This window comes from Apteryx rowi, unplaced genomic scaffold, assembly GCF_003343035.1.
Source record: "Apteryx rowi isolate R43461 unplaced genomic scaffold, aptRow1 scaffold_54, whole genome shotgun sequence".
NCBI lineage: Eukaryota > Metazoa > Chordata > Aves > Apterygiformes > Apterygidae > Apteryx > Apteryx rowi.
Window position 1 is genome coordinate 2,299,927 of NW_020450805.1, and position 26,729 is coordinate 2,326,655.

The window sequence follows — 26,729 nt, forward strand, 5'->3', positions numbered from 1 at the left end:
CCTCCCCGCAGCGCCTAGCGGGCGGCGAGCCGCGGCCCCGCGAAACGGCCGCCGCTGCTGCGGGGCGCGGCGTGCGCTCTGAGGGCCCTAACGGCCCTAACGGCCGCAACGGCCGGCGGGGAGGGGGCGCGGCGGGGACATCCCTCGGACGGCGGCCGGGGACGGGCCGTGCCCTGGGGGGACTTTGCACTAATGCTTCGTGCCGCGTTGCTTGTCGCTTATCCGCATCGCCAGGGCGCGGGGCAAAGGCAAACGGGAACAAACCGGCCGCCGCACCCTGGCWGTGGCCGGGGCGGTCGGGGTTTCGGGTGCAGGCGGCGGAGGCGAGGGCTGGACATGTGTCCGCGGAGGATGTCCTCGGTCCTCAGACACTGGACTGGGGCCTCTCGACCTGCTGCCATCTGGCTGGCTTACGAGGGACAGTGTGGTTTCGGAGGGGTTTTTCCCCAAAAAACTTGTCAGGGAGACCCTGCAGTTTCACAAGGGTAGCGAGAAAACGAGAGCCCCACGAAGGCATGGACAGTCAGCGTGAGGGCTTCCTCCTTGCCTCAGGCCATGCTGGTGGCTTCATGGTTTCATAACCATGTGCAGGTTTATGTAATAAGAATAGTTGGGTAAGGTCAAAGGAAGCAACCTGAACTACCCCCCCCCCTTTTTTTTTGCCCCTGCAGCCACCATCTTCTGTGTTTCACAGGCATTCATTGATTTCTGGCAAATGTGCCAGCTAGATACAATATAATTTAATAATTCTAAAAACAAGTGGTTATCTGGCTCCAAGCAATTCCTTTAACTTGTTCACATCTCAGTTGCAATACTTACTGTTAGTGCAGGCTGGCTTTTAAAATAGTACCCGATAATGCACTTTATAATCCAGTGAGACTGTGCAATCTTGCATTGTTTTATTTGCTTGCAAAACAATAAACTACCATCCATTACTACTACATGCTTCACTGAGGTACAGCAATTGCCTGTGTGTGCTCTTAGTCGTTTGGTTTGAAGTAAACTGCCATCAGAGTTTCAGCATAGTATATGCTACGTGTGGGATGGGAATTAAGCATTTCAGAAAAGTGGGTTTTGCGTCTCACCCTCAAAATCCCATTGACTGTATATCTTTGTCTTTAAACACCTAAATACCTTGAAAAACGTGACCAAGCTGAGAGGAATTAGGGACAGAGGCTCAGCTGAATTTCAATGGGGAATGGCTACATAGCTCCCTGGAAAATTCCCTCAGAATCTGTTAAATTCGCTACTTCAGTGTTTCTCCTTCATTTGTTCTGCATCTGGGAACATGGGGATAAGGATGCTTTTGTTTTCCATTTTGTTCTCTCTGTTTAGACTGGTAGTCCCCACCCCAAAAGAGCTATCACTATGTGACTAAACAAGGTCTGGCACAACAGGGCCTCATATCTGTTCTGTAAAATTCTAGATACCAGAAAAATATATATCTCCAGTATTAGTAAGGCACCCATTACTCTCCTGTCCAAACTCAAAAGATAGTGATGTTTCCCCTTAAATCCAGCTAAGCCCCAAAAGTAGAATTGTTCACGTTTTGCATGATCTGTGGAGTAGCCTGGTCTTAAAGACACTATAAACGCCGCAGTGTTTTAAATTGTCCTACCTGTCCTGTTAAGACTAAATTTAAACACAGCAAATTGTGGAGTTAGAAACAAAACCGAAGTAATCAACAGGAATGTGTTTAACTTTCCATTTGTGCTGCCCCTACTGTTGATTAAGGCTTATCTACTGTTTGGTGTTTGTCATTAAAAAAAAAAAAAAAAGAGTAAGTTATGGAACACATCGTGCCAGGTTCCAGTCAAATGCTTTAGCAAAGGCTGCTGTTATGAAAAGGATTTTCTAATAAGGGGAATAATGATCTTCAGATTCTGACCTCCTGGCACTGCAGTGAGATTTATCAGGAGGGGCATGTGACTAGTTAAGACACGCAGCCCCAGCTTGAAGGAAACAGCTGCTCATTTCATGCTCTAGCTCTTGGCAGCTGGACAAGGAAGGGTGATGTTTGTGTTGAATACCTCTGCAGAACCAAGTACAGTAAGTGATTTTCCTTGTTTTTATTTTTTTTCAAGACTGCCACTGCTTTCCTATTTTCATCTTAGACCTCTTGTAAAAACACTTAAGGGTGAGGCATATTTTTTGTCACCTCATTGATAAACAGTCATTCATGCTCCGAATGTGTGTATTTTTCTGACCTGTTATTAACAAGAGCATTGTTCTCGCTGTTGCAGGAACCATACAGGTACCGTGTTTTGTCCTAATGCTAGCCAGGGCAGGGAAATGGTGCTTGTTTACTCAGCTGTTGGTGTGGAGAGTTTGTTTGCAGTAAATGTATTTTCCCTTCTCTGTAGAGCTTCACGTAGAGCTAGTTAATGGGTTAAGGATGCAAGCTGAGAATAGAGCAACGACAATATTTGGCTTAAAAGTACTTAGGTAAGGGATTGACAAAGGTTTACCATCAAAGTATGGTCTGAAGAAAGCTGCTTGTGACTGGTTACTGTTTTGAGACGAATGAAGAGATTTTGGGGAAAGAAAAAGGTAGCAACAGAAATACAGGAGAGCAGTGAAGATGCACTGATTAAGATGCAATTGATTGATTCTGGATAGTAATACATAAATAGATTGGGAAAATAAAAAAATCCTCCCTAGAAGCAGAGAGCGAGTCTTCTAAATATCTCTAGGTTTTTAATTCAATTTATTTTTGTACACTTGCATTTTTGGAGTTTTTGCTTCATGAATGATTGATTTCCCCATCTGATAATTTTTGTCTATTCTAGTCTGAAATTTTGCTTAAAAACACAAGAATCAGAGTACTGGATATATAAATATAAAGGAACTTTTAATCATTTATTTGTGTAGAGATGAGCTGGGKTTTTTTGCAATAAGACTTAGGAATTGGAACAAATGAATGGGTAATGGGGCTCGATATGCCAGAGACTGAAGGGTGCCAGGTGCTTTGGGGAAGGTTAAAAGGGGCAGGAGTAGAGAGCAGTGGGATCCTGGTGAGGAAGGTGTCTGTCAAGTCAAAAGGGCTGAATTTCAGAAGGGGATCAAGAGTAAATACTGGGAGGTTTAGTGAATCATGTGGTCCTTTCTTTAAAGATGGGCAGAATAATCCTGATTCAAAGACTTCTCACATAGAAAGAGAAACTTTAATTATTCCTTCCTGAAGACTTTTTTTTTTCCTTTTAAACCATAGTTTATGGCTTTGCCAGTGAACTGGAAATTTTATGGGAAAATGTCAATCAGTTTCTATTGTTCACAAAAACAGAAGTCTGCCTGGCTTCCTGCCTGCTCTTGTTGTTGAGGGTAGGCTGCCTCTGCACCAAGAGCTCGGGTGCTCTCAGGCTGTGCTTTTACCAGAGCCCTCCCACACCAGTGGTGTGTGAGGCCACGAATGTGGCAGGCCTGTGGGGCCCAAGGTGCTTCATTTTGAGTAACACTAGTCCACCGTGCACTTGTTTCCAGGCATTATATTTATGTTTGTGATGAATGTCCTCTGTTAAGCAAGTTGCCAGGCCAGTTGGAAAGCTCTGATGAAGGACAATGCTTTGATCTCAGTTAAACTCCAAGTCCACCAGAAAATGGACAGAAGCTCAGACCATTCCTGCTGCACCTTCTTCTTCCTTAGCTCTAGCATAACCACTGAGCCAGGGCTGGTGCAGAAGATGGATGTAAAGCCACATGGTTCTGTATCAGCTGGATTACTATCCTGATATGGATGTATCTTGTGGACTGATTTTATTCTCAGGCCTCCCTGGGAAGTGAGTGTAGTATAAAAGAGAACTAGTGATAATTACGTAGTAAAAATTACATAACCACACTGTTGAGCTCACCTTCAGGTAACAGAAGACATGTCTGAAAGCACCCTGCCAAAGCAGTCACCGAACTGTCTCAGAAATGCATGGTAAGGKGAACTCAGTCTTGTGCTTCTATACTATTGATTATTGAGGTCATTTACAATAAAGGAGAAAAAACATCGCTCCGATCTGCAAAATTTAAGTTAAACAACACTGCTCTATCTGCAGCTTCCAGACATCATTACTGTATCTTTTCCTAAATAAAATTCAAGATTAGTGACTAGACATTTAAATCTTCTGTCTGCACAACAAAGAAAACTTGAGCAACAACATTACAAGATACTCAAGGCTGCTATTATTTTAATCATTACCTCCAGCCAACTTTGTTAGGGATAGTTACTGTTAAATGCAGACAGTGTACTTTGAGAAATGAGAGTATTGCAGTTTTCAGACTCTCCTCACATTGTGGCTTTTCTGATGAATTCCAACTGCAACATCTGTTATTGCAGCACCAGTCATGGGATACCATTGGGGCACACGGTGATTTTACAGTTAGGCAGAAGATACAACCTCTGTATCACCATTCTTTTGTAATTCAATATCCTTATCTTGTGGAAACTCATGTGCTCAGCTTTTTGAATATACTCCCCATTATGTTCATGTAAGACAAGGCAGTTCTGTATAGAGATGAAGTACACACATTGAATTTCTTCATGCTTTTTCCTGAGAAGCGCTCAGCCCTTACATCTCCCATTAACATAGATACATATCCAGATGGCCCAATACCTAACGGAAATCGTTCATCCTGGAATTTTCTGTTGATTACATAGTAGAGGATATTCGTTAACAGCATAAACATTTCTGTCCCTCTGCAGAAGTTCAGTGCATGCTTGTATCACTGAAAGTTTTGAAGGGTTCCTGTTAAATCCTCTTCCTTTTACTCTAAGGAAATGATAAGGGCAGCCATACAGTTCTCTGAATGGGCATGTTACTGCTCTGTAAGAAAACATCTAGCTGAAGAGTAACCACAGTTTTGCCAGTTCCTCTCTGTAATTGAAAATGCCATTATACACAGGAGCCACTCCCAGGATGTTCCTGAGTAAAGAGAGGAAACTACTTTTAAAAATACCGAAGGGGTACTTGTATGGTTTTCTTTTTCTCTAAGCTGTCTGCTCCTAGCAACAGAATATATGTACAGATACTCTATACAACTTGTGCAGAATTAGTTTTCTGCTAACATATTTATGTTTTGTTATGACATATGTTATGCCATCAGTTTGGCAGACATTTTCAAGTTGGCCCTCTATTTTAAGTCAGGAAAGGCAATGTATTTGGAGATTAGCTGTTGTACTGTACAATACCCGAATGTTAGATTAAATAAAAAAGCTGCTACAAATTCTCAGGTCTTCTAATTTTCTGTTCATTGCTCTTACATCTGTGCTGTTTTTCTATTCAATGTAAATGGTCAATGTAATACCTTTCATTAATAGATTTGCTTATTGGTGTAACATATCTAAAAAGTCACCTCATCACCGGGTCAGAATATCAGCTACAAGCACTAGTAGTATCAGCAAAACAAACAGTTCAGAAGCAAGAACTAATCGTGAAAACACATAGGTATTTGCTGAGCTGAACTCATGAGTGGTCCCATCAGAAAGTCCAGCTTACATCTAAACGTGTACGGGGTCAGGATCAAAGTGTGGGGGTGTGGAAATACCCACACCACTGATGTTTACAGCTCAGCAGAAAATACAGTTTCCCCTGAGAATTACTCTGGTTGTTTGGGTGGACATCTGTTGTCTCACTTCTCTGAATCACCGCTCCCCTTGCTGCTGTGTCCTCTGACCACATTCAAATGGGATGAAATGTTTGACTCTCTACCCTGTACCCTCCCACCTGTGATTTATGTATATTCTCCTTACTAATGATCTGGAGTTTCTCAGCAAAGGGGAAAATGTTTCAACACCTGAAGAATCTGCCAGGCATAATAATCTGTGCAAAACTGAGCTATTCTTGTTCAGATATTTTATATATTTAGTTCCTACAAAGAGAAAATAACTGTATCATCTTAAATTAGCACAAATTTAATATTAGTGATTCAGCAGTATGCCCACTTTGGTCTACCAGAAAAGTCATACCAAACTCAGTATACCAGGAGCTAACACATATTGACATTACGTGTTATGTATATCAATACATTTCCGTATACAACTCCTTCCGCTACTGTTAAAACTGCTTCACTTTTCAATCTCTACTGTAGAAGGAGATGTTTCACACGGAGTAGCGGTGGCCTTGTGCGAGAGAATCAGGAGTGCAGGAGATGCATGCACGAACAGTTCCCATCCAGAATCTGCTAGAAGAACAGGAATTTTCCATTCCTTTTGATATATCTATATATGTTGTTCACAGTACCTGAAGCAGATTGATGGGGTTCAATGTAGAAATCAGTCCTAGAGACCAATAATTAAGTAAAACATATATGACGTAGTCAAACAGATTGAGTTGTGGCTGATAGTGGGTATATATCTGCATGTTTGCTAAACATGCTGCTGAAGTGGTCTTTGACCTGAGGTTGCATATTTTCTTTGTTGCGTTGTTCTGTTCTTCTTTAAATTTTATAAAAAGTCATAGCATTTCTCCAGCTTAGTCTCCATTCTCACCGACAGGGATTTCCTTAATCTGAACCAGTATTATTATAGACGGGCTTTTATTCATGGCCCGTCATTCACCCCTAGATTCATTTTACCTGCGGGGTAGGCTAAGGTAGCACGTAGGTCCACCCAACCCATAGTCTTGTTGCTGGTTCTTATAACACGCGTTGATGAGTTCTGTTTATTTTGCAAGGACCCAGTGTTTGAACCAGGAGCTTGCCTGGAAATTCTGGGTTTACTAGTGGGAGGAAGGAAAAGCAGCGTATACATATAAGTGATCTGATGTCAGTGGGGCAAATTACATTACATATCTTTGCTGAACTGGGGCTTGAGTCACTGTACCACCTGGATATATAGTGGTTGTTGTCATCCAAATCGGAGTAACCATGACATTCCAGCCTTATCGCACTGTTCATGAAATAGCTTCCTTAAAAGACTAATAATAATCTCATCTGCTTTATGATGTCTTGCCTGCTTTAGCTTGCTTACTCATGGTCTGCTTCACCAAACTCATGAACACATACTTCCTGAAACAGCTGCCACCCTTCCTAAAACTCTTGGTTTCCAGGCCCTGCCCTAATGACTGTCAGTGTATTTTTATCTTAAGGAGGCATTGGGGCAGGAACTAGAATTCTTTGGGGTGTTTTTTTTTCCTTCTTGAGTGAACACTCCTCCCCTTAAATTGTACGTTTTTTGATCTTGCTTGCTTTCACCGTGCAGCCCAAAAAGCTTTATTATTTCATTTAATATGAAACCTCATTGATGCACTGGGGCAGGCAAATCCACTCCACAGTCTCAGCCAGGGCAGTGGGAGATTTCCAGTCCTTCTGCTAAAGGAAAGAATTGATCCTGGATCTCTTCTCGCAGCTTTAAGGAGCGTTCAGACGTCTTGGATGAAGACCCTGGGCATCACCACTGCCCCTATTTCGTATGGGGCTGGTGTGCTAGGTGCGACCAGAGGATGCCTAACACAGACGAGGCAGACGAGTCCCTGACGTGTGCATCCCCAAAGGGCTTAGGACTGATCCTAAGCAGGGAGCTGCTCAGTGTTCTCCGGACTCTGATATGCTTCTGGAAGGGCGGAGCTTGGCATTTGGGGGGTTTAATAATGAAAATGGAGAGAGAGACTAGAGGCTCTGGGTGTTTCCTACACTGGCAGGCGCCTGGCGGGACAGCGGAGGCGAGAGCGAGGTGGCAAGTGGGAGCTGCGTGCCGGCATCCAGGCCCCAGAGTGAGAGGGAGACGAAGTCAGGCGCTGAGCCGTTTCTTTGGATCTAGTTCTCAGCTCACGGTTTGGAAGCAAAAGAAGAGAGAAGATTTTTAGGTTAAGGTGTTGAGTAATGGCTCTTTTGCAATCCACTTGCAAAGTGCAAACTGCTGTTTGATGTCTGCGTTTCAAAGCCGGCTTCTTTGGGAATTCTTGCACTGATTTAACTATATTGGTTTAGAAATTGGTGTAATCTCTGACTTGAGCACAGATATCTGGTATACTAGTGCTTATATAAATATAGTTCGTTCCTGTAAATAAGCTTGAAAAGGCGTGAGCTGTTTTGAAAACCTGACTTCAGCAGCAGTCAGCCTTTCAATGCTGAACACTCTCCTGTACTGGGGGAAGGGAAATGAGCCCCAAAACCTCTAGCTCATGGCTTCTAAATCAAGATCTTCCTAACACCTCCTGCACTTTAATTTCCTTTTCTAACCGGAACATTTTTTCCCTTCATATTAGCTTTACCACATAGCCACAAGATTAATTTTGTTTTGTAATTATTACTGGATTTAAATTGGTGAGATAAGCAGACCCTTTCCAGAAATCCTGACAAGCTCCTCAAATTTGATAATTATGTGCTGAGAAAGAAAGTATTACCGGTTTCCACTATAAATACAAAGCAAATAGGCATGGATTAATTTAATAATTGTCTGCAAGTTACTCTCTAGGGCAACAGATATTTGGGATGGCCTGAACCAGACACTGGAGAGGCGTTATACTACCAATTAAATTGAGGGGGGGGTTATCCACAGATAATAACATGCAGCCAGAGAGAGAGTTGGTGGAGGATGAGATTCTAACCTGTTATAACAACAGCAACTGCTTTAGTTGCTTTGCCAGTAATGGCAACTCTTTGACAATATAGTAGGTATAGCATCTATATAAAGTATGCATTTTTAGATTTTCTGCTCTTTTACAGTAGGATATACAGTTTGTGCTACAAATATGTGAATTTTACAGCATTAGAGTACTGTATGTTAGAAAATGAGCATTGCAAACATAACTGATTCTTTTTGGTGAGATTTGCTTTTCTCAAGTCCTATAGTAACAACACGTTCTGTAGTTGTGAAAGTGGGATAGTTGTATAGCCTCAATCTTGTCTTAGATATTCTTGCATACAAGAAATGTTTAACTAACAAAATAATCTTAACAAACTAAAGATCAAAGTTACTTGTTTAATGTATTACTTATTAAAGCAGTCTGTAAGATGCTTTTCCTCTTTTTCATTAAGACAGATTGTCTTTTACACCACACAGACTCCTTCCCCTTTTTTAAATTGTCTCACTGTTTTGTATACTCTTATATATAGCCCATCTTCAAATAAACCTATGTTTGTGTTTCAAGTCTTTTGATGAGAAACATCTTTGTTGCTGTTATTCTTTTTTTAAAAAGGCATTTAACCTGTTGGCTGCAAACTGTCTTATTGTTAGGAAGGTACATGGTTATTAATAAAACTCACTCTGTTCCAAGAACTATAGGAATTAACTGCAGTGACACTGCTCTCATATCCTGTACTGTCAACTTCTTGCTGTTTCATAAACAGTCTCAGAAGTTTGCTCTCTGTCTTCATGCAGTTGTACTGACCAGTGTGTGTTTCTTAGCAGACTGCTTAGTAAGGAAAGAGGTTTTAATCAGCAGATTGACACTTGCTTTGTTACCTCTGAAAATGAGTACAAAATCTAATGAGAAAAGTTAGAGCAAATAATCTCCTCTCTGGTCTTCTCTTTGTTGGAGGATTAATATTTTAAAGACCTCTAAACTGCTTGAAGAAATAGTATATGCCTGCCTTGAAAATATTCTCTCTGCACCATTAAGAAATCAGAAGCCTGCCATTGTTTCACCGTTCTTCCCGGGGGAAACTCGTACAAAAATAACTAGATGTAAGGAAGGAAAACTGCTTATTTATTTTGCTGTCCAGGATCTGTTGACAGAATTTCTCAAAGAAAGATGCTGGATCTCCTCTGACTCCAGGCTGTGTTTTTATTCTCCAGCTTTTCTGCAGGCCTGCTGACTTGTGAACCATGAGTCATCGGAGACTTCTGCAGATGCAAAACCATAACACTGCACCAGGCAGGCGTCCTTGACTCATGTGAGTGTGCAGTAGACAGCAATTTGCATGATCTCCTAGGATCACGCAGCACGTCTGTCTACTGTCATGTGTGTCTGTCTCTGTAATCTAGCACACCTAAATGGTGCATTCTCTCTTTAAATGTACATTCTCTCTTTAAACAGCATCAGCTCGGCAGTGAATGGAAAGCTGCTGCCAGGGAGTGAGACGGGATGATGACCATTAGCAACTGGTCCATGCTCTCTCCCTGTCTGAGACCTATTAGCACATCTGTGGGGAAATAGCAGTTACATGTGAACCACTTTCTACATCCATCAAAGGGAAAATTACGGATGAGTCTGTTAGAAATGCACTATAGCAGCCAAATTAGGAAAAGGAGCCCAAGTCCTGTCCTGCCCTTCTGTTCTTTTAACTCCGTCCTGCTCCCCTGTCAGACATGCAGCTTCCCATTACTTCAGCTTCTGCAGGCCTCTTCCTGCCTTTATTGTTTTGCCAGTTGCTGCCTTCAATTTACTGCACTGATAAGTACTTCCCAGGCTGTAAATGTGTGGTCAAGATATTTCTGAAGTTGAACCATGTTTTAATCGTGGTCACGGGAGGAAAGGTCGGCAGCAAAACTGCGCTCTCTACAAGAGGAGACCACTTCTCATACCAGGATAGGTATAAGATGTGAATTTGATGTTGGGGGGAGGTAATGTATAGAATAAGGGGCTCAGGAGGGAAATATGAACACTTAACCTCCTCTCTTCACATGGTGATACGTTTGCTTTTATTAGATGTAAAGTAATTGCAGTTGTTCTTCAGCTATGAAAACTCAAGAAACCAGAAAGAGTGAGAAATCTGATACAGCCATTGATGCTGGAAATGATAACAGGTACTAGGTCTTGAAGTCTCCCTTCAATGGTACCTGTGACCACAGATAATCATTTTATCTTCTTTCGCGACAAACACAGTGCAGAGGTGGAAAAGGGAGGAGGGGATGTGTTTTAACATTTTGCTTTCTGGGATGCTTAGCAATTTTCTCTCCTGTCTGGCTGACTAACATGGATCTGTAAAGCCTTTACATACATGACAAGCTTCATATGTGTCTATAATTCCTGTGAGTTCTTTATAATGTGTGCTGCAGATGTTTGCAATATGGTAGGCAGGGAAACTATTGTGTCGTGAGCAGCTGTTCTACAGTGGGAAATACCTGGAAATTGCAGAATTGTATCTGATGAAAAAGCTTCTATTTGGAAGCCACAGGTTTATCATACAAGAGCTTTCGTACCAAACTTACTGATTTTTAGTACAAGTTAGAGACGCTTATAGTCCTCCTTTGCCTTAAAATTGATTGAGAAGTGATGTGAAACTGGACGTAGTGTTGACTCTTAGAACTGTCATGAGTCTTGGGAGATTTAACAGCTTCAAAAAAGATATTACTCTGGGGCTGTGTTACTATACAAGAATTCCAGTTTAATTAAAATAAGAAAAAAATAAGTTTTGTGTGGAAAAAAAGTAACTCCCAAAGCTTAAAATGTCAGACAGCCTGGTAAATAAGGCCTAGGACATATTAATAATTTAATCAACCAATCTATTTTTCTAGCTTGGCTTTAAGAGAATATAGCTGGCAATGGTAAACAACAACAGAAATTTAAAATATTTTGTTACAGAATAGCTAAAAATGAGTATACTGAGTCATTGCCTTTTAGAACTGAAGAGTTGATTCTTTCCCCATATTCGCTTTAAAATAACTAAAAATGTCTTCTTTGGGGCTGGTGCAGTGTCCTTAAGGGCATACAATGGTGTGATCAGTCAAGAAGATATGCTGATAGGATTTTTTTTTCCCTGACTTGATCTATGTGACCTGGTTAACTTATTCATGAAAGACTGTGAAGAGTTGTTTGCAGGTCTGTGAATGATTAAGGTAACTGCCAAAAATTTTTCTTATGGCCTAAAGACATTAGCATGGCTTATAAGAAGTATAGACAGTGTATCGATTTGATTTGATTTCTGGCTAGGATTAACTTAAAGGGCTATGTGAGCTCTTACTGCTGTTAGCTCTCCTCTCCATGGATTGTACTTTGGTGATGGAGACCTCCAACATGTCTGAAGGGCAAAGAAGTTCAGAAGAGCTGGATCCCCTCATGTCACATATGTTAATCAAATGTTTGATATATGTGATTTTGTTTTGCTTAACTGGAAAGAGCAAAACAATTTTATGACAAAACTGCTGAGAAGTGTGGCTGAATGTTTGCCTCTGTTTGAATGTGAACTGAAGTCCCGCTTTAGATCTCCCTTTAAACCTGATACATTCCTGGGAAATTTTACTACCCTGACCCATGGAAAGTGGAAGTAAAAGGTCATCATCTTAGTGTATGAAATAATTCAAGGACGTATGTTCAGATTTTACTGCCATTATTAACAGGAGTTACAGAGACAAATGCCAACACAGTAAAGTGAGGAAGCAGAAGTGGATGGGGAAAACCTGAAGTATGGGAGATAACCAGTTCCATAAAACCCTAGAATTGCAATTGAGAATGAAACCTTTGTTTTTAGTATCACAGTTATCAAGTTATCCATTATTTTGGGAGGTTTGTAAGTGAGGAAAAGTGCGGGTTTTTTCTGTCCTCTCAAAAATCTTCTTGATTGTATTTTACATTAAGAGGTTAAGAGTGCTAAACAAAATGCTGTTTAAGCAGCCCTAATCAGGTGACTTTCTGATTCCTCAAAGTAATAGATCGTGTGACAATCCATTAGCATTCCTCATGATTTCTGTAAGCTTCTCTTTTGTGTCAGATCAGCATATGTTGTACCCTGTACTCCAGTTTATCAACTTCTACAAGTTATTTTGTGTCTCTGAACTAATAGCTTGGTAACATATATGAGTGGGTTTCTTTATCCGCTTGTTGTCTTTCCTAAAGTCCTGTTCATTTAACCTCTGTTCCTATAAGAAGAGTACATATGCAGGTCTTGTATATCTACGCCCTTTTATTTTAATTGGGTGATGTATGATGCCTTGAAAGTAAATAGCCCAGTGGAGTCTCCTCTCAAAGTTGAACGTAATGAAATACATTTTGGCAATTAGTAACTTGCACGCTTCTGCACTATGGCCACCCATGCCCTTCACTCAGAGATTACATTGGTTTTGGATAGAGGAATGAAATGGAGTAGATGAAATTTGTTCCCATATCTTAAGCTATGGAGCCACTAACAACCCCTCTACAGTGTTTCTTATTAATACGAGGTTTGGCTTTAGCAGCTGATGCAGCATGCGCTTAGCCATCCCCCTGTGCTGTCCCCTATTGTGACATGAATGTCCCCGTCCAGTTAGTGCCTTTTGAAGCCCCTTTCTGATCCAGAAGAGTGAATTAAAGTAAAAGAGTGCAGACAGTTATTGTGGGTCTCCTGGTTTATTGGATAACAACTGTCCAAAGTTGTAATAGGTCTGAGCAAAGGTGAATGAATACCGGCAAGTCATGCTGGTTGAGCCTAAGACTCTCGTATTGAACTTTCATTCTTCCTCCACCTGCAGCAGGGCTTGCACCCTGCATGCATGGAGCAGTGCCACAATCTCCCTCTTGTGCTGTGTCCCCACTCCCCAAGACAAGCATCACTGGGAAGGCAGATGCGCCACCCTCCGGCCAGCTTGTGATGCTCCATGTGATGCTTGGGGTCATGGACTGCAACAGAAGCTGTGGCACTAGGCAGCCTGAAAGCCCAGCATCCTTGTCCTTTCCTGTCTAGCACAGCTTTGTCGTATCAGACGCTGGAGAAACCTGACCATGTCACTTGCTCAGAATTTTCTAAAATTGGAGGTGTGTGTCCTGAAATAGATAAACTGGTACTGACAACCTACAAGGAACGTTATCTGCTCAGAAGGGAAAGCCTTCAGGAAGGACAACCAAATACCGATGTTAACTTTAGCCCAAACAGATGTCTCAATTGCACCTGTGTAGGCCAAGGTGCAGAAGTTATGTGTCCCATCTGGGATTCTTATTAGGTTAATTACACTAATATGTGGAGACACTAATCACAAGAAAGGGCCTCATGTGAGAGCCTCCACTGCATATACAGAGTAGCAGAGAAACTGTCCTGAAGAGCTTTCAGCTGACATGAGCAAGGCAGAATAAAGGGAAAAGATACATAGTAAGGGAAGTTATCCTTGAACATTCTCAATTTTTTTCTACATAACTGCTACTGATTACCTTTCTCTCTTCAGCTGCTCACATTTAGGGCTCTCCTTCCAGCAGCCAGATGATGGAGGCCCTTTAATGCAAGCATTTATCAACGTGTGATGTAGGCTTGGAGGAGGAGGGGGAGAAGAGGGGAGGTCTGGCTTACTAAAACCCCCAAGAATGTCCTGATCTTGTAAAGAATATGAGTTTCCTGCATGCAGGCCTCTGGAAAGTTTATGGATGAACTGAGACCGATAGAGGTGCCTCTGTGTCAAAGTTGAACTGTTCATGTGTGGCTCTATTTATTGCCCTAAATAGAAGGAAAATAGCCCACTTTTAATTAATGGGGAAAATGCTACATGTGCATTTACTTTGGCTTGGCTAAAAAGCTGTTTAAATTCCATTTAGCTAAATAAATATTACTCTGTATGTCGAATTTAAGCCTATTTAAACCTGACATATTGGTTTAGCTTGCACCTGTAACCAATATAACTTGTTAGAAACCAATGTGAAAGTGCCCACACAGGGATTTGTGCTGGCTTGACATTTTAATATTAAATTAAACTGCTGTAACTTGTAGGTGTGGACCTCCCCTTAGCAGCCCCCTAGCAGTAAAAGTGATATCTTTTGGTTTTACTTACAACAGTAGCCAAAGTTAAAGACTGACTGCATGCTGCCCACTCTGTTCACACCATTTGATGCTTTTGCATAAGACCACAAGTTTGCTGACAGTGTATCCTGTTTCTTTAAAAAAAAAATGTATTATATTTTACCACATCTGTCTCAAGAGCTCACAGCCCATTCACTCACTTTAAATAGATGTATCAGGACAGTCCACAATAGAGCTGTCTTAAGACTTCCAAAATATAGAACGGAAAACTCAATTACACTGCACAAGGACACTAAGGAAAAGCCATCTGTTTAAAATAACTCTGTGTGTGTGTGTGGTGGTCGGGGTGAGGACAAGACTTGAAACAGATTCTGTGTTTGATAGTTCTGCCCATCACAGACTTCTAACCTTTGGGCACATCACTGCAGATGTTTCTGCTTTCTTCCCAACTAGGAAGCGTGTGTCCCATAGCAGTAATATCTTCAAATAAAGCATGATATACTTGATACCATGACTCGGTCCATAGGAATATTATTGTTGTACCTATTATCCTTTAGACAAAGCTGTAGGTACTGGTGAAGTGCTAAGGCCTGTCTTGGTCATATCCCTGCTGCCTCGGCATCCCCCCATTCCTGACTGACCCCTGAAATCCCTTCCCAGCATGTTGTCAGTGCTTAGCAAGACTTGCAGTGGAGTCTGCTGTTTCAAGTGGCCTGAGAATTGAGAATGAATGGGGGGGTGGGGGGGAATCGAGTGCCACCTGTGTCCTTAATAGCATCTGTTAACCACAGTTAACCAGAGAAGATTTATAATTCTATCTCAAGACAAAAAAAAATCTTTTAGTTTCATTGTAGTACACAATTACCTCACTAACTAACCATGTGATCTTATCAAGTTAGCTCTTGTTTTTCTTACCTAGCCTGCCTGATTGCTCCTGATACAGTTGGGTGGCAATGAGACCTCTCAGAGTTACACTGGAAGCACGTGAGGGCAGGGATTCTGCCCCTTGTCTCAGTTTGGAAGCCCTGATGCACCTTTGGCAATCACAATCAATCTTTTAATAGTATCCATTTATTTCAATAGTTTTTAATTCTTTACATGTGGGAGAAGGTAATAATCTGTAGTTGGTTATTTATAGTAATATCTTAAGAAGTGTCACTACATATCTTTGTCAGTGAGCAGAGCCATAAGTAGTAGTAATGGTTTTGCTGGAAACGTAACTCCAAATTCTCGTTTCCGTTTTTTACATATACCCAAAATGGAAACTAGATCTCATACTCTGTTTATTACACTGCCTCTGTCCCAGTGGTGGTGAGTGCTCTGACACAGCCTAGAGCAGTGTTAGCTCTGATTTGGAAGGTGAGTACTGCCCTTTACTTCCCTTTGTTCCCTCGTGTCCAGGGTCTTGTGTTGGCACTAGTTTTGAACCTTGTACTTTGATTACTTTTTTTTTTCTGTATCTCTAACCTCTCTGGTTGAATTTCTCCTTTTTTTCTTTAGACACATGGAAAGTCAGTCAAGATACCATTTTATGGTAGCACTAATATGACGTCTAAATAGCAACAAGAACGCTAAGCATTTATGAAGCATTCATAATGATACTAAGGGGATTTCCAAATTCCTGTGACTTTCTCTGTTCTTTTTGAGTAACTGAATGTCTTCATTTACCATGAACAGTAACAAGACTGGAAGGCATGCAGTGTYACAGGATGATCAGACCCATTTCTTGGGAAGGGACTAAAAAGTACAGTTCTGTTTTTGTTTTTTTTTCTGACCTGCAGAACCTCTCTCTAGAACCTGTGTTCTGATTTGATACCATTGAGGCCCAGTATAGACAAAACTTGTATTGTTTTAATAGGACAATAGTGCTTAATCACACAAATAGTCGCTTAACAGTTGTGGTTGTTGGGGTCTGGGATCAAGAGATGTTACATCGGGTTCTGGCTCAGCTATGGATATACAGCCTTAGCCAATGCAACCAGTTCCTCCTCCATAAACTGGAAATGATACATCCTTCTTTTAGAAGCATTAGGAGAATAAAATCCTTTCTAGATCAGCTGGGCTGTTTATGAGGAGAGGATCCTGCTGGCCTCAGGATCTAGGTATCTACCAGTTGAGTAGCTGGCATACAGTAATAGTAAAAAAGAGCCATGCAATTTTTGTGGGGAGTATTACTTGTTGATCACTATATCACTGCCTTGATACTGTTCACAACAGAAGATAGTGATGATGCGATCTTATGCTATATATTATAGAATATGCTCATACTAACAGAACTGAAAAGGTAGATCAAATCTCTTCCCCTCCTGCATTTCATGCTTGGAGATTTTCAAGGATAGGCAGAAATTGCAATACCTTTTCTCAATTCTGTTTTTAAAGAGTTGACTAAAACAGTATTTTGAAATAGCAAATATAAAATTTATGGAGGCATTTATTGCCTATTATTTTTCTCCTCTTGAAAAAACAAAGTCAGCTGCAGTTGGAAGAGCTGGGTAGGTGGCTCTGTGATAAATCAAGCCAGTAACTTAACCACCTAGAGAAGGATGCCAGCATGGTCAAAAAAGGCAAACATACCTCAAGTGGGATTCTAGCAAAATTTAGGTGCCAAGGGACAAAATTGTGATCTTGAAAAACACTGCCCAGTTGCTGGTTAACCCTCAAAGCATGTAAACCAAGCAAATGCGCTATTTTTTATACTTTAAATACGTGGGAACAAGGACTGAACCTAGAGTAACCCTGGCTCACGTGTGGCCTAACCAGCATACCAAAGTCATGTATCTCCCAGTATTTTTTTGTCTGGTCCCCTCAAGACAATTTTCACTTTTGCATGATGACACAGTTTTAGCAGGAAGGGTTGAGGCTGCCCAGCCTAACGCAACAGCTAATGCTTAGAATGCTTTCTGCTACAGTGACAAGCACAGGTTTGAAGCCAAGGAGCGCTCTGAACCCAGCTTCCCCTATTTCGAGGTGAGTGCTCTGCCTGCTGTGCTGTTGTGTGAAAGGAGTAGTTTTCCCTTGCTTCATTTCAAATAGGAGTGCTACTTGATTCCTGGAAGTACAGATGTGTTCCTTCAAGACGGGGGTCTGCACCATTGAACTTGGCCGGGGGAAAGGGTTTTCTTCCAGCTTGGAGTAGGGCACTGCAGAGGCAGGGTTTAAAGCTTGTGCCTCGCTACGCATGTTTGCTGCTGCTGCACGTTGAGTGCACTGACTTTCAGAAACTACCTGCTCAGTGATCTGTGCTCGTTTAGCACAGGGCCCTGGTTTCTGCTTCAGGGCAAAGTGTGTCATGTCCAATACTCTGTTGGACGGGACCGGAAAGAACTGGCTATAGGTGCCCCTTTTAAAAGAAGAGTATCTTTGGCTGAGTGATGTATATTGAAGGTACCCCAAGCAAAACCCAACTGGATGCTTAGAGCAGCCTGAGCCCTGCAGGACTCTGAAGCTATGTCTAGAGTGAATTAACCAATGCAGGATGCTTTTCTGGGCACTGGGATGCAATTCCCTCTGCTCGACAGGGTCGCTGACCGGCTAATGTTGTCCAGAACATGTCCCAGGTGCTGGTGGGAGCTAGCACAGGCCAGCAGTGACCAGTTTGCAGGTGCTAGGTTTGGGAGGCAAAGAGACATCAGTGGCATAAAACATGGGCCAACATGTGCCAGCGGGAGCGCTCCTGGGCATGGTCACCTCAGCAGTGCAGACCTGGCCTGAAGGAGGAGCATTTTCTCTTCTGGGGTAGTGGGAGTTGTGGCAGGATACACCTGCCTGCACAGTAGATGTGAGCTGCCAGAGCCTCATGGGTGCAGTGGCGTTTAGGAAAAGATCAGGGCAGTTTGGGAAAAGGTGAGGGATGGCAGTTGTAGCGGGGCTGAGTTTGCAGGATGAGGTCTGTGACACTGTCAGTTTGAAGAGCTGTGCATCTGTGGGTGGGTTAAAGTAGGGATATGGGGTGTCAGTGCTTTGCGTGACCAACATTAAAAAGTTATGTTACGTGCAGCACCCTCTAAAAAGAAATTTCCCCAGATTCCTGCACTGTTTCACTTCAAGGGCTGTTTTAGCTCTCCTTTTTGCTTTTTTCTAGAAAAGGTGCTGGAGGTATTTTTGGTTTGCCATGTTCCAAACACCAGTTAGGCGTCGGGGCAGTGAGACTTAGTCACAGGTTGGCAATAAAATATTAGTGTCTTCTTTATTCACAGCCTGTAAAGCTAGTTCAGAAAACTTGTAATGGACTGTTTTGTCCGTCTTTCAAGTAAGTGGATATTTGATAATTAAATGMACAGTAGATGTTGATAAAATTTAAATGTTTCCATAAGTGTTTAGCTTTCTGTAAGTGTTCAGCTACTGTAGGAAGATATATATAAAAAAAAAAAAGCTGTAGGAATAGATCTTAAGGTCTTCTGAAAATTTTCCTCCTAGTTTAGTATTAGCTTTTTTAAATGTTTTATGTTTAAAACTTTATTAAATGTTTTATGTGGTCTGTGCCAATTAAGAACATTATCATAAAAAGATATCTACCATGAACCAGTAACCTTAGAAAAAAAGATTTTTGTTGTGCTTTAAACATAAAAGCAGGGTTATTAACAAAATGTGACTTATCAAGTGTAAATAAAATGGCCTGAACAAAATGTGCGTCATTGTACATGCATGTCCTCATTTACCATCTGGTTTCTGTTTTATGACCCTTGCTATGGATTTATTTTGTGCTAGTGGATAAACAGTTGAACAACACTTAAAAATACAAGTTGGAGCATACTGAAAACTTATGGCAATCTTTCATGTGCTCTGCATTATGTGGGAAAAAACAGTTTATAGAAAAGATGAGCTGAGCTGTAAACATTCCACCCTGACAATGCTTTCATATAGTCATATAATTACAGTTTCCTGTCCTTTCTTTCTCCAGATTTTCCTGGAAGTCCAGTTGAGAAATGCAACCAAGAATAAAGTGATAAAGCTGTGCAGCTGAAGAAGTGTTCTTCTGCTTGGTGAAAATGCCCCTTATTTTTTGACAACGATTAAAGGACAATGGGGTCAAACACACTTGGGAAGGCTGCAACGTTAGATGAACTTTTGAACGCTTGTATTGAAATGTTTGGTAGGATTTTTCAATATTTTCCTTTGCTGCTGTTCTTGAAATTCATATTATAACCCCTACTGTTCTGTGATTTAGCTGATCTTTCCTTTGGCAAACAATATTTCTGTTCTGTAAAATTTTCCATGGTTCATTCTGGCCCAGAATCATATGGGCCAGGATTTTAATCATATGTATAGCATAGTAAATTTTTTATTCTCCAGATAATGCACAATGGTGAGTATAGTGTTTTTCAAAATGCTAGCCTTCATCAAGAGAAGTGTTTAATTGAATTATTCAAGGAGTTACCTTTAAAAAGAAGTAGGAATTTATTGCTGGCATTGATTGTTGTCTTGAGTGGTTACACAGCTGTTTTTCTGACCAGTCCTTACTCTGAAAGGTTTTCCAAATCATCATGCAATAATTGGCAATAATATGACTCAAGACTCGCATATCTTTTTACTCTTATTAAAATGTGATGTACCAGGTCTGAGGGAAAGAAGCGATGAAATAGGCCTTGTTCCATAACACCATTAATCATGACATATGTCACACTGAAGTCAGTTAAGTTCATGGATGTGCTTAAATGCTTTGAATTGGGGCCTAATTCACAAAGGTACATTTAGATTCTCTTGAAACGCAGGTCAGCTTTTGATTTAAATGAGATATTAATTTGATTTTTTTCCCCTTGCAGAGAGAAACAAGTATCTAAAAGCTGACAGAGATTAAAAAATTAAGGGCCAGATCTTGCTACTGAGCCTAGTGCATCCCCCTATATCCAGTTTTGTAGACAACCATCAGAACTGTTCTAAATACTTAATCAAAGGTAGCAGGGTCCATATCTTTCGTACCTATTGGAAATCATGCCTCTTCCTTCCATACACGCTCTCTTGACAGCTGAACTTTTGTGCGTTTTGTGCGTTTCCCATTTCATACATACATATCGACTATTATTTTTTAAAAGAGTAATAGAAAAAAACAAATGTAAGATTTAAGATATTGAGGAACACTGATGGTCAGCCAGCTATCTAGGAAATAATTCTTTCTATAGTTTCAGAGGCTACGCTGCAAAGATGCAAGAGTCTGTACTGCAGCTGGAGATCAGACCCTGGGCACAGACATGGCGTGTTCCTTTGAAACTGAATTCCTTGAGGCAGATCCCTTTTTTAATAATCTAATTGTTAATATAAAACTGCAATAAAACAAATATTGTAAGCATATGTACATAAATCATCACACTGGGCTTTGAGTGGACTAAAATTAGCACACAATTTTTATAACTTGTGATTACTGGAACCAGTCTGATCTTGTATTTGGAGTCAGCCATAACTATTGAAGGTAAAAGGTTTATTGTTGCTTCTACCTCTGACCATTACCTGTAGTTTCTTCTTGTGATATCTTTTTTTGGCATGAATTAGGGTAAAGACAAGTTATAAATGATCAAGCATTGTAAGGCTTACTATAAAAAGTTTACAAAAATCTAATACAATTAGTACGTTCCTCTGACTTTCTTTGCATATGCCTTCTGCATGTTCTTTGGATTTGGTAGTCTCTATGTATAACATTTAGCTTAGTGGGGTCCAGGGACTGTTTTTCTAGGTATGGCCCGTTGTCTACTCTGACAATTTTTCCTTTAAATACCTAGCACTACAATGTAACAGTAGTTTTCACTAAAAGAACATTTGTGTGCTTTGGTTTTGTTTCCTACCTATTTGGTGGACAATGAACCAACTTTTAATGCTTTATATTTGACTCCATTTGAGGGATAAAAGCTCCTCACTGGTCATGAAAAGTGTAGTTAATTCACTTGTTTCTTTTTTGCAGATGACAAAGGAAATCAGTGCTCCAGCCATTTGCCAAGAACCTTTCTTTTAATGCACCGGTGGTATCTGCCTTCCACAGAATTGGCTGGCAAGCTTCTGTCCACATATCCTTTCAGGAAGTCTTGCAAATTGACTTAGAATTTTAAAAGCTGATTATTTCTGTGGCTGCATGTAAAAAACCCTTGTCAATTAATTAGCAGCAAACAAAGTTTTGGGGTGAGGTTTTTCAGCCTCAAAGCTTGAGGTTTGTGAGCTTCTTTCTGCTGTTGGTTGTGGATATTGTCCATAGGTATAAGTTTGCTGAGGTATACCTTGAATTAGCTTTGAAGAAGCAGAAAAATATTTCCAGGGAATCTTTTCAAATGTATAATAGCAGGTTAGCATCAGACTCTTATGAACTTTAAGTGATAGCGAAGTACCTAAATGTCATTCATGCCTCTTAAAAATTTCTGTAACCATAAATACTGTCTGTTCTGTTCAACAGAATACTCAGGAATAGTATACAGGCATTGTTGTGAGGGCAAAAAATGAAATGGCAGCTAAGAAATAGCATAGCCTAAGATGCTGTGAAAGTAAATGAAACATCAGAGCATACTGTAGTTATCTCTAGAAGAAAAGTTTAGTACTGTTTTTATTCAGCTGGTCTAGTGCTTTGGAAAATAATGCCCATCTTTTAAAACACCAGACACTGCCGTGGATAAGAACAACATTACTAAATCAAGGCACACAAAGCTTTCTTTAACCAGTCCACCTATAGAGATGCCAGTGGGGAGAACTGCAATGAATTCAGATTAAAAATCTGCTATTTCATGAGGTAAGCATACTTTTGTTCCTCTAGCATTTTGTATTTATGGTACTGTGAATACTATCATTATTGTTTCTTTTTCTAAAGGTTAAAACTAAACCATGGCAGTGAAACTCTTAATTTTTTTCTTACATGGTCTCCAGTCCAGAGTGAAGAAGGAATTTCTGTGATTTGAAAACAATGGTTCAAGTAGAGCAATCCAGACTTTAGGACACTTAACTGCATTAAGCTAAAAAGTTCACTGAAAACTTGCGCTCTGATTTACCTAGTATTTGGGTGTGACTCTTCTTAGACTGAGGTTAGTTCAGTGCCACACCACGGAGCCACAACCCTCCACTTTATTTCCAGATGTAGTCTAGAGTGGTGGAGGAAGGTTGTCTCTGGGCTGTCGGCTTTAGTTCGCATAAAGCCCTGATAATTTGTGACAACAGGAATGTGTTAGTGATGCCAAAGCTATTACAGGTGGGCTATGTCCTCCTGATCTTTGTACCAACTGTCCCTGGCCTCACTTCTATAGGAAAATGTTCACTTGTTAGGCTGTGTTTATGTAGGAACATTTCTCTGTAAAAGACAAAGCATGAGTTTTGAAGCTAACGTGATATAACCTGCTTTCCTCAAACAAAGGCTTTTTCTTCCTTCCTCTGGACTAAGTTATATCAATGTGAAGGAAAGAGAGAGAAGCATTTAAAGCAGGACTGATAAAGTCTTTTCCCCCACCCCCTTAAATAGCAGAAGAGTGTTCTTGTTTCATGGCTGTCAGGGTGGAACTTCCGTTGAAATTCGCACTTTGGTTTTCATTGAAAAATCTTGCTCGAGCACAGTAAGTGTCTTAAGTAAACAAGGGATAAGTTTTCAAGAATGCAAGTGTCATTTGGGTGTCCCTGCAGCATGAGTTGGGCACATGTGCATCTTCTGATGGATCAGTTTAAATTGGCATTTCAAAAGAGTGCTGCGATGTTCTGCTGTGGTGAGTTAACTGAAGGAAGTTATACGATAAAGTGGCTTTTGTGTGACATCACTTATCCTTTCATCAGTCAGAGTATTTTGGAAGTATTTGAGCATATTGGTTCAGTAACTGAGAGAGTTGGTGATGAAGCCTTTGTTTTACAAGGTCTGTGACTTTCTACTTTTAAAGTCTGGAATCTTTCTCTTCAACATCACAGATAATTATAGCTGTGATACATTGGGGTAATCCACCCTCTTTGCCCCAAAGCCAGGGGGTCTGAAATGTTTATCAGTCCTATTGATTGAAATATGAATGTGAGCATATATATGCAGCCACTGAATGTTATATCTGAATGCCTCGGCATCTCTGAACTGCTGTCTGTGGATTTCAGATACTGGATTTTGGAATTTCCTGCAGAATTTAACTTGGATCTTGGGCTTATTCAGTTGACTGAAGAGTTTCGAGAAGTAGCCAGCCAGCTCGGATATGAGGATCACATCCATCTCATTGATATCTCCAGCATGTAAGGATGTCATGAGCTGCAGCATCTTCCTTTCTGTTCTCTTTACCAACAGAATTCCAATTTTGTAAAAATATAGAAATATTGAGGACCATCTTGATCTTGAGAGCATAAACAAGCAGTTACAGGAAAGATTCTATTCACTTCTAAATTTGAAGTTAACAAAAATAAGAAATTTTAGTTGCAGTAACATAGTTTAGCTGGTGTCGCAGTAAGGAGAAGATTCTTCTTTTCTGTATTTTTTTTAATAAAAATTGAAAAGATATCATTTTCCTAGCTCTGTGGCAAAGCTAATGCAAATTAAGCAATTAATATTATTTTTTCTTACTAATTTTTGTGCAGAATGACGGGCAATGCAGTGACTGGCACACTGTGCAAGTCTTGCATTTTCTCAGGGAAGCTTGAGATTTCTCTTTCTCCCATCAGTAACCTGCTTATTTTTTTCTATCAACTTTCTGTGTACATCTTTGCTATGATTTAACTGAACAGTCTTTAGCATTCTCAGTTGTTGCTTTCTTGCATCAAAATGATTACACCCTTACTTCCTTGACACCCTGAAATTAAACTTACCTTTTTAACATCATCAGACAGGCCTTGTATCTCACCTGATATTGTGAATTTTCTTTTAAAATATGGCATATGCATAGTAATCTTTTTTTATATAAAGATTTGTATAGTGACCTGGAAGAACAGCACTATTAATCTCAGTGAGGATTGCAAGATTTCCTGCAAGAAAAATACCAGTGAAATCACATGACTATTGGCTGTTAAATCTTCATTTTAAAATAATAAATTAGAAACGTCTTCCTGCTCTGTGAAGTGCTATTACTGTATTTGGGTAGGGTTTATTCTATTGGCTGGAAGCAAATGATTTGCCTTTTAATCCACACCCTTAAGCTTATTGTTTTGTTAGCTGTTTGATTGACTGTGTTTCTGCTGTTCCATTACTTCATGGACCTGTGGTCCTACAGAGTAAAAATAAATCCTTGATGTTATTGAAGTCTTTTTTTTTCTTAATCAGAATTTTATATAGCCTGTTCTTCTTGAAATGTAGTTGCTAGGCATTTTTGAATTATCATTTCCTGTACTGCAGAGAAGAATGCTTTGTCCTTGGGTTCTGACAAAAACCGGCTGTTGTATCATTTGCGGTAGCGCCTCTGAAACCCTTATCCTCTGTTATGTACCTGAACGGGACATCTTACTCTGAGTGTTTGGAATGTGCTGGGTGTTGTAGATCAGATAATTCTTGGTCTGTCTCCTGGTAATTTTATACTATATGTGCAAACCGTAGGCTGCACCCAAACAGAAATGAGGATTGTACCTATTTTTCTGTTGCAGTCCTTCCTATGACTGGATGAGAAGAGTTACACAGAGGAAAAGGATTTCCAAGAAGGGAAAAGCCTGCCTGCTGTTTGACCATCTGGAGCCCAYTGAGCTAGCTGAACATCTCACTTTTCTGGAGCATAAATCTTTTAGAAGAATTTCTGTAAGAAACCTACAACTTTTTCACTTGCAGTTAAGACCCTGTCCTTAAAGAAACTGTTTGTATGGTTCAACACTTAAAACTTTTTTCCCTCTACATTTCGATATAATAAATCTCTATAATCCTTCATATGATGTCCATAGCCATGGCTGGACCAGCACTTCCTTGATCTTTTTTGTGACTAACCGTTTTAGTCATAGAAATTAATTTTGTGAATAAATTCTGGGCAAGAATTACTGCTAAGAGCTACTGCAGCCATGTACAGGGATTATTTTGATCAAACTAATATTATAGCTCAAATTCTTCAGATTCTTTTTTTCCTTTGAGGAAAATACTTAATTAGTTTTCTGGAAACACTGGAATCTTTGCATCAAATAATTTTTGAGAAGACTGAAATATATCTAGCCCTTCTGGAGTCTCCATTCACAGTCCCAACCAGTTCTTCAGAAACTGTCCTTTCATTTGCCAATTAGTATCAGATCTAGGTTCAAGGGACCTCATGACGTCTCTAGTCCAACCTCCTGCCCAAATCAGAGTCAGCTCTGAGATCAGACCAGGTTCCTCAGGGCTTTTTCCGGTCAGGTCTTGAAAACCTTCAAAGACAGAGACTGCACAGCCACTCTGTGCTTCTCCTCCCTGGGCTTGGGTGATCCCCTGCCCTCCCATGCTCCCTGTTTCCTTGGCAGTGTATTTCTACCTTTGCTGCTGCATCAGTCTCATGCTCCTGACACCAATGACTTTCTGATCCATTCTGCCTGCTCCTACGCTTCTCCAGCATTCACTGTCCTCTGCATCATTCCCACCTCTAACTCAAGAAAGTCCCAGAATTTGTTGCTGATGGCAGTGCGTTTTTAGGGTTGATGGATAATCCACATGGCTTTAGATGAAGAGAAATGAAGGGATGAGGGAGAGAGGGTCTCACTCTTAAAAATCTTGAGAAACTTGGCAGCAATTCAGGCTAAGGAGTCCATTTTGCTAGAGAGGTCACTGCTGCCAGAGAACAGTGACAGTCAAAGACTCCCATCTTAGAAGGAGTGTGAGGAAATTGCCTTTTTCTCCCCTCCCTCCTTCCCATTACCTGTGGTGGCTTCACAGATGTCAAGACTTCTGTGCTTTGCATCTGGCTCTTGCTGTAAGCTATGAGGAAGTTTGTGATGGACATGAAAGCCAACCCATCCCATTTGTGTCGCATTCAGTACAGGGTGCAATTTTGGCTCTATGAGCAATGCTAGCTGGTAGTCCATGGCCTTCAAAGACTTCCTATTGCAGCCTACAGTGACTCCCTTGCTTCCTAGAAATGCCAAAATAGTCTGCCTTCCCCAGAAGAATCTCCTCACATGAGGCTTGATATGGTTCAGCCAGGACCCACTGAGCAAAATCAGCTTTTCCTGCCTCTAGTATTAAAGCAACAGTGTTTGGATACCTGCTTTGGAAGCTGCCACTTTGTAATGCTTGCTCTCTTAGAAGTGAGGTGTGTTTGTTTTGGATTAGAGAACATGGAATTACTGAAAATGTGCAT

At 40.7% G+C, this 26,729-nt stretch overlaps 1 protein-coding gene across 5 annotated transcripts in view; it reads left to right on the forward strand.

The window, feature by feature from the left end:
* The first annotated feature begins 1,983 nt into the window (after positions 1-1,983).
* Positions 1,984-26,729, forward strand: part of RASGRP3 (RAS guanyl releasing protein 3) — a 54,194-nt gene continuing 29,448 nt past the window's right edge. For 2 of the 5 annotated variants that reach the window (XM_026081267.1, XM_026081270.1), the window contains exons 1-7: positions 1,984-2,049; positions 9,722-9,819; positions 19,466-19,657; positions 21,458-21,560; positions 22,208-22,270; positions 23,599-23,730; positions 25,066-25,213. In XM_026081267.1, coding sequence (XP_025937052.1) covers positions 19,588-19,657; positions 21,458-21,560; positions 22,208-22,270; positions 23,599-23,730; positions 25,066-25,213 — 516 coding nt within the window. In that variant the 5' untranslated portion in view covers positions 1,984-2,049; positions 9,722-9,819; positions 19,466-19,587. Of the gene's footprint in view, positions 2,050-7,157; positions 9,611-9,721; positions 9,820-19,442; positions 19,658-21,457; positions 21,561-22,016; positions 22,271-23,598; positions 23,731-25,065; positions 25,214-26,729 lie in introns of those variants that run through there. The other 3 variants (XM_026081269.1, XM_026081268.1, XM_026081271.1) reach the window with 3 other exon arrangements.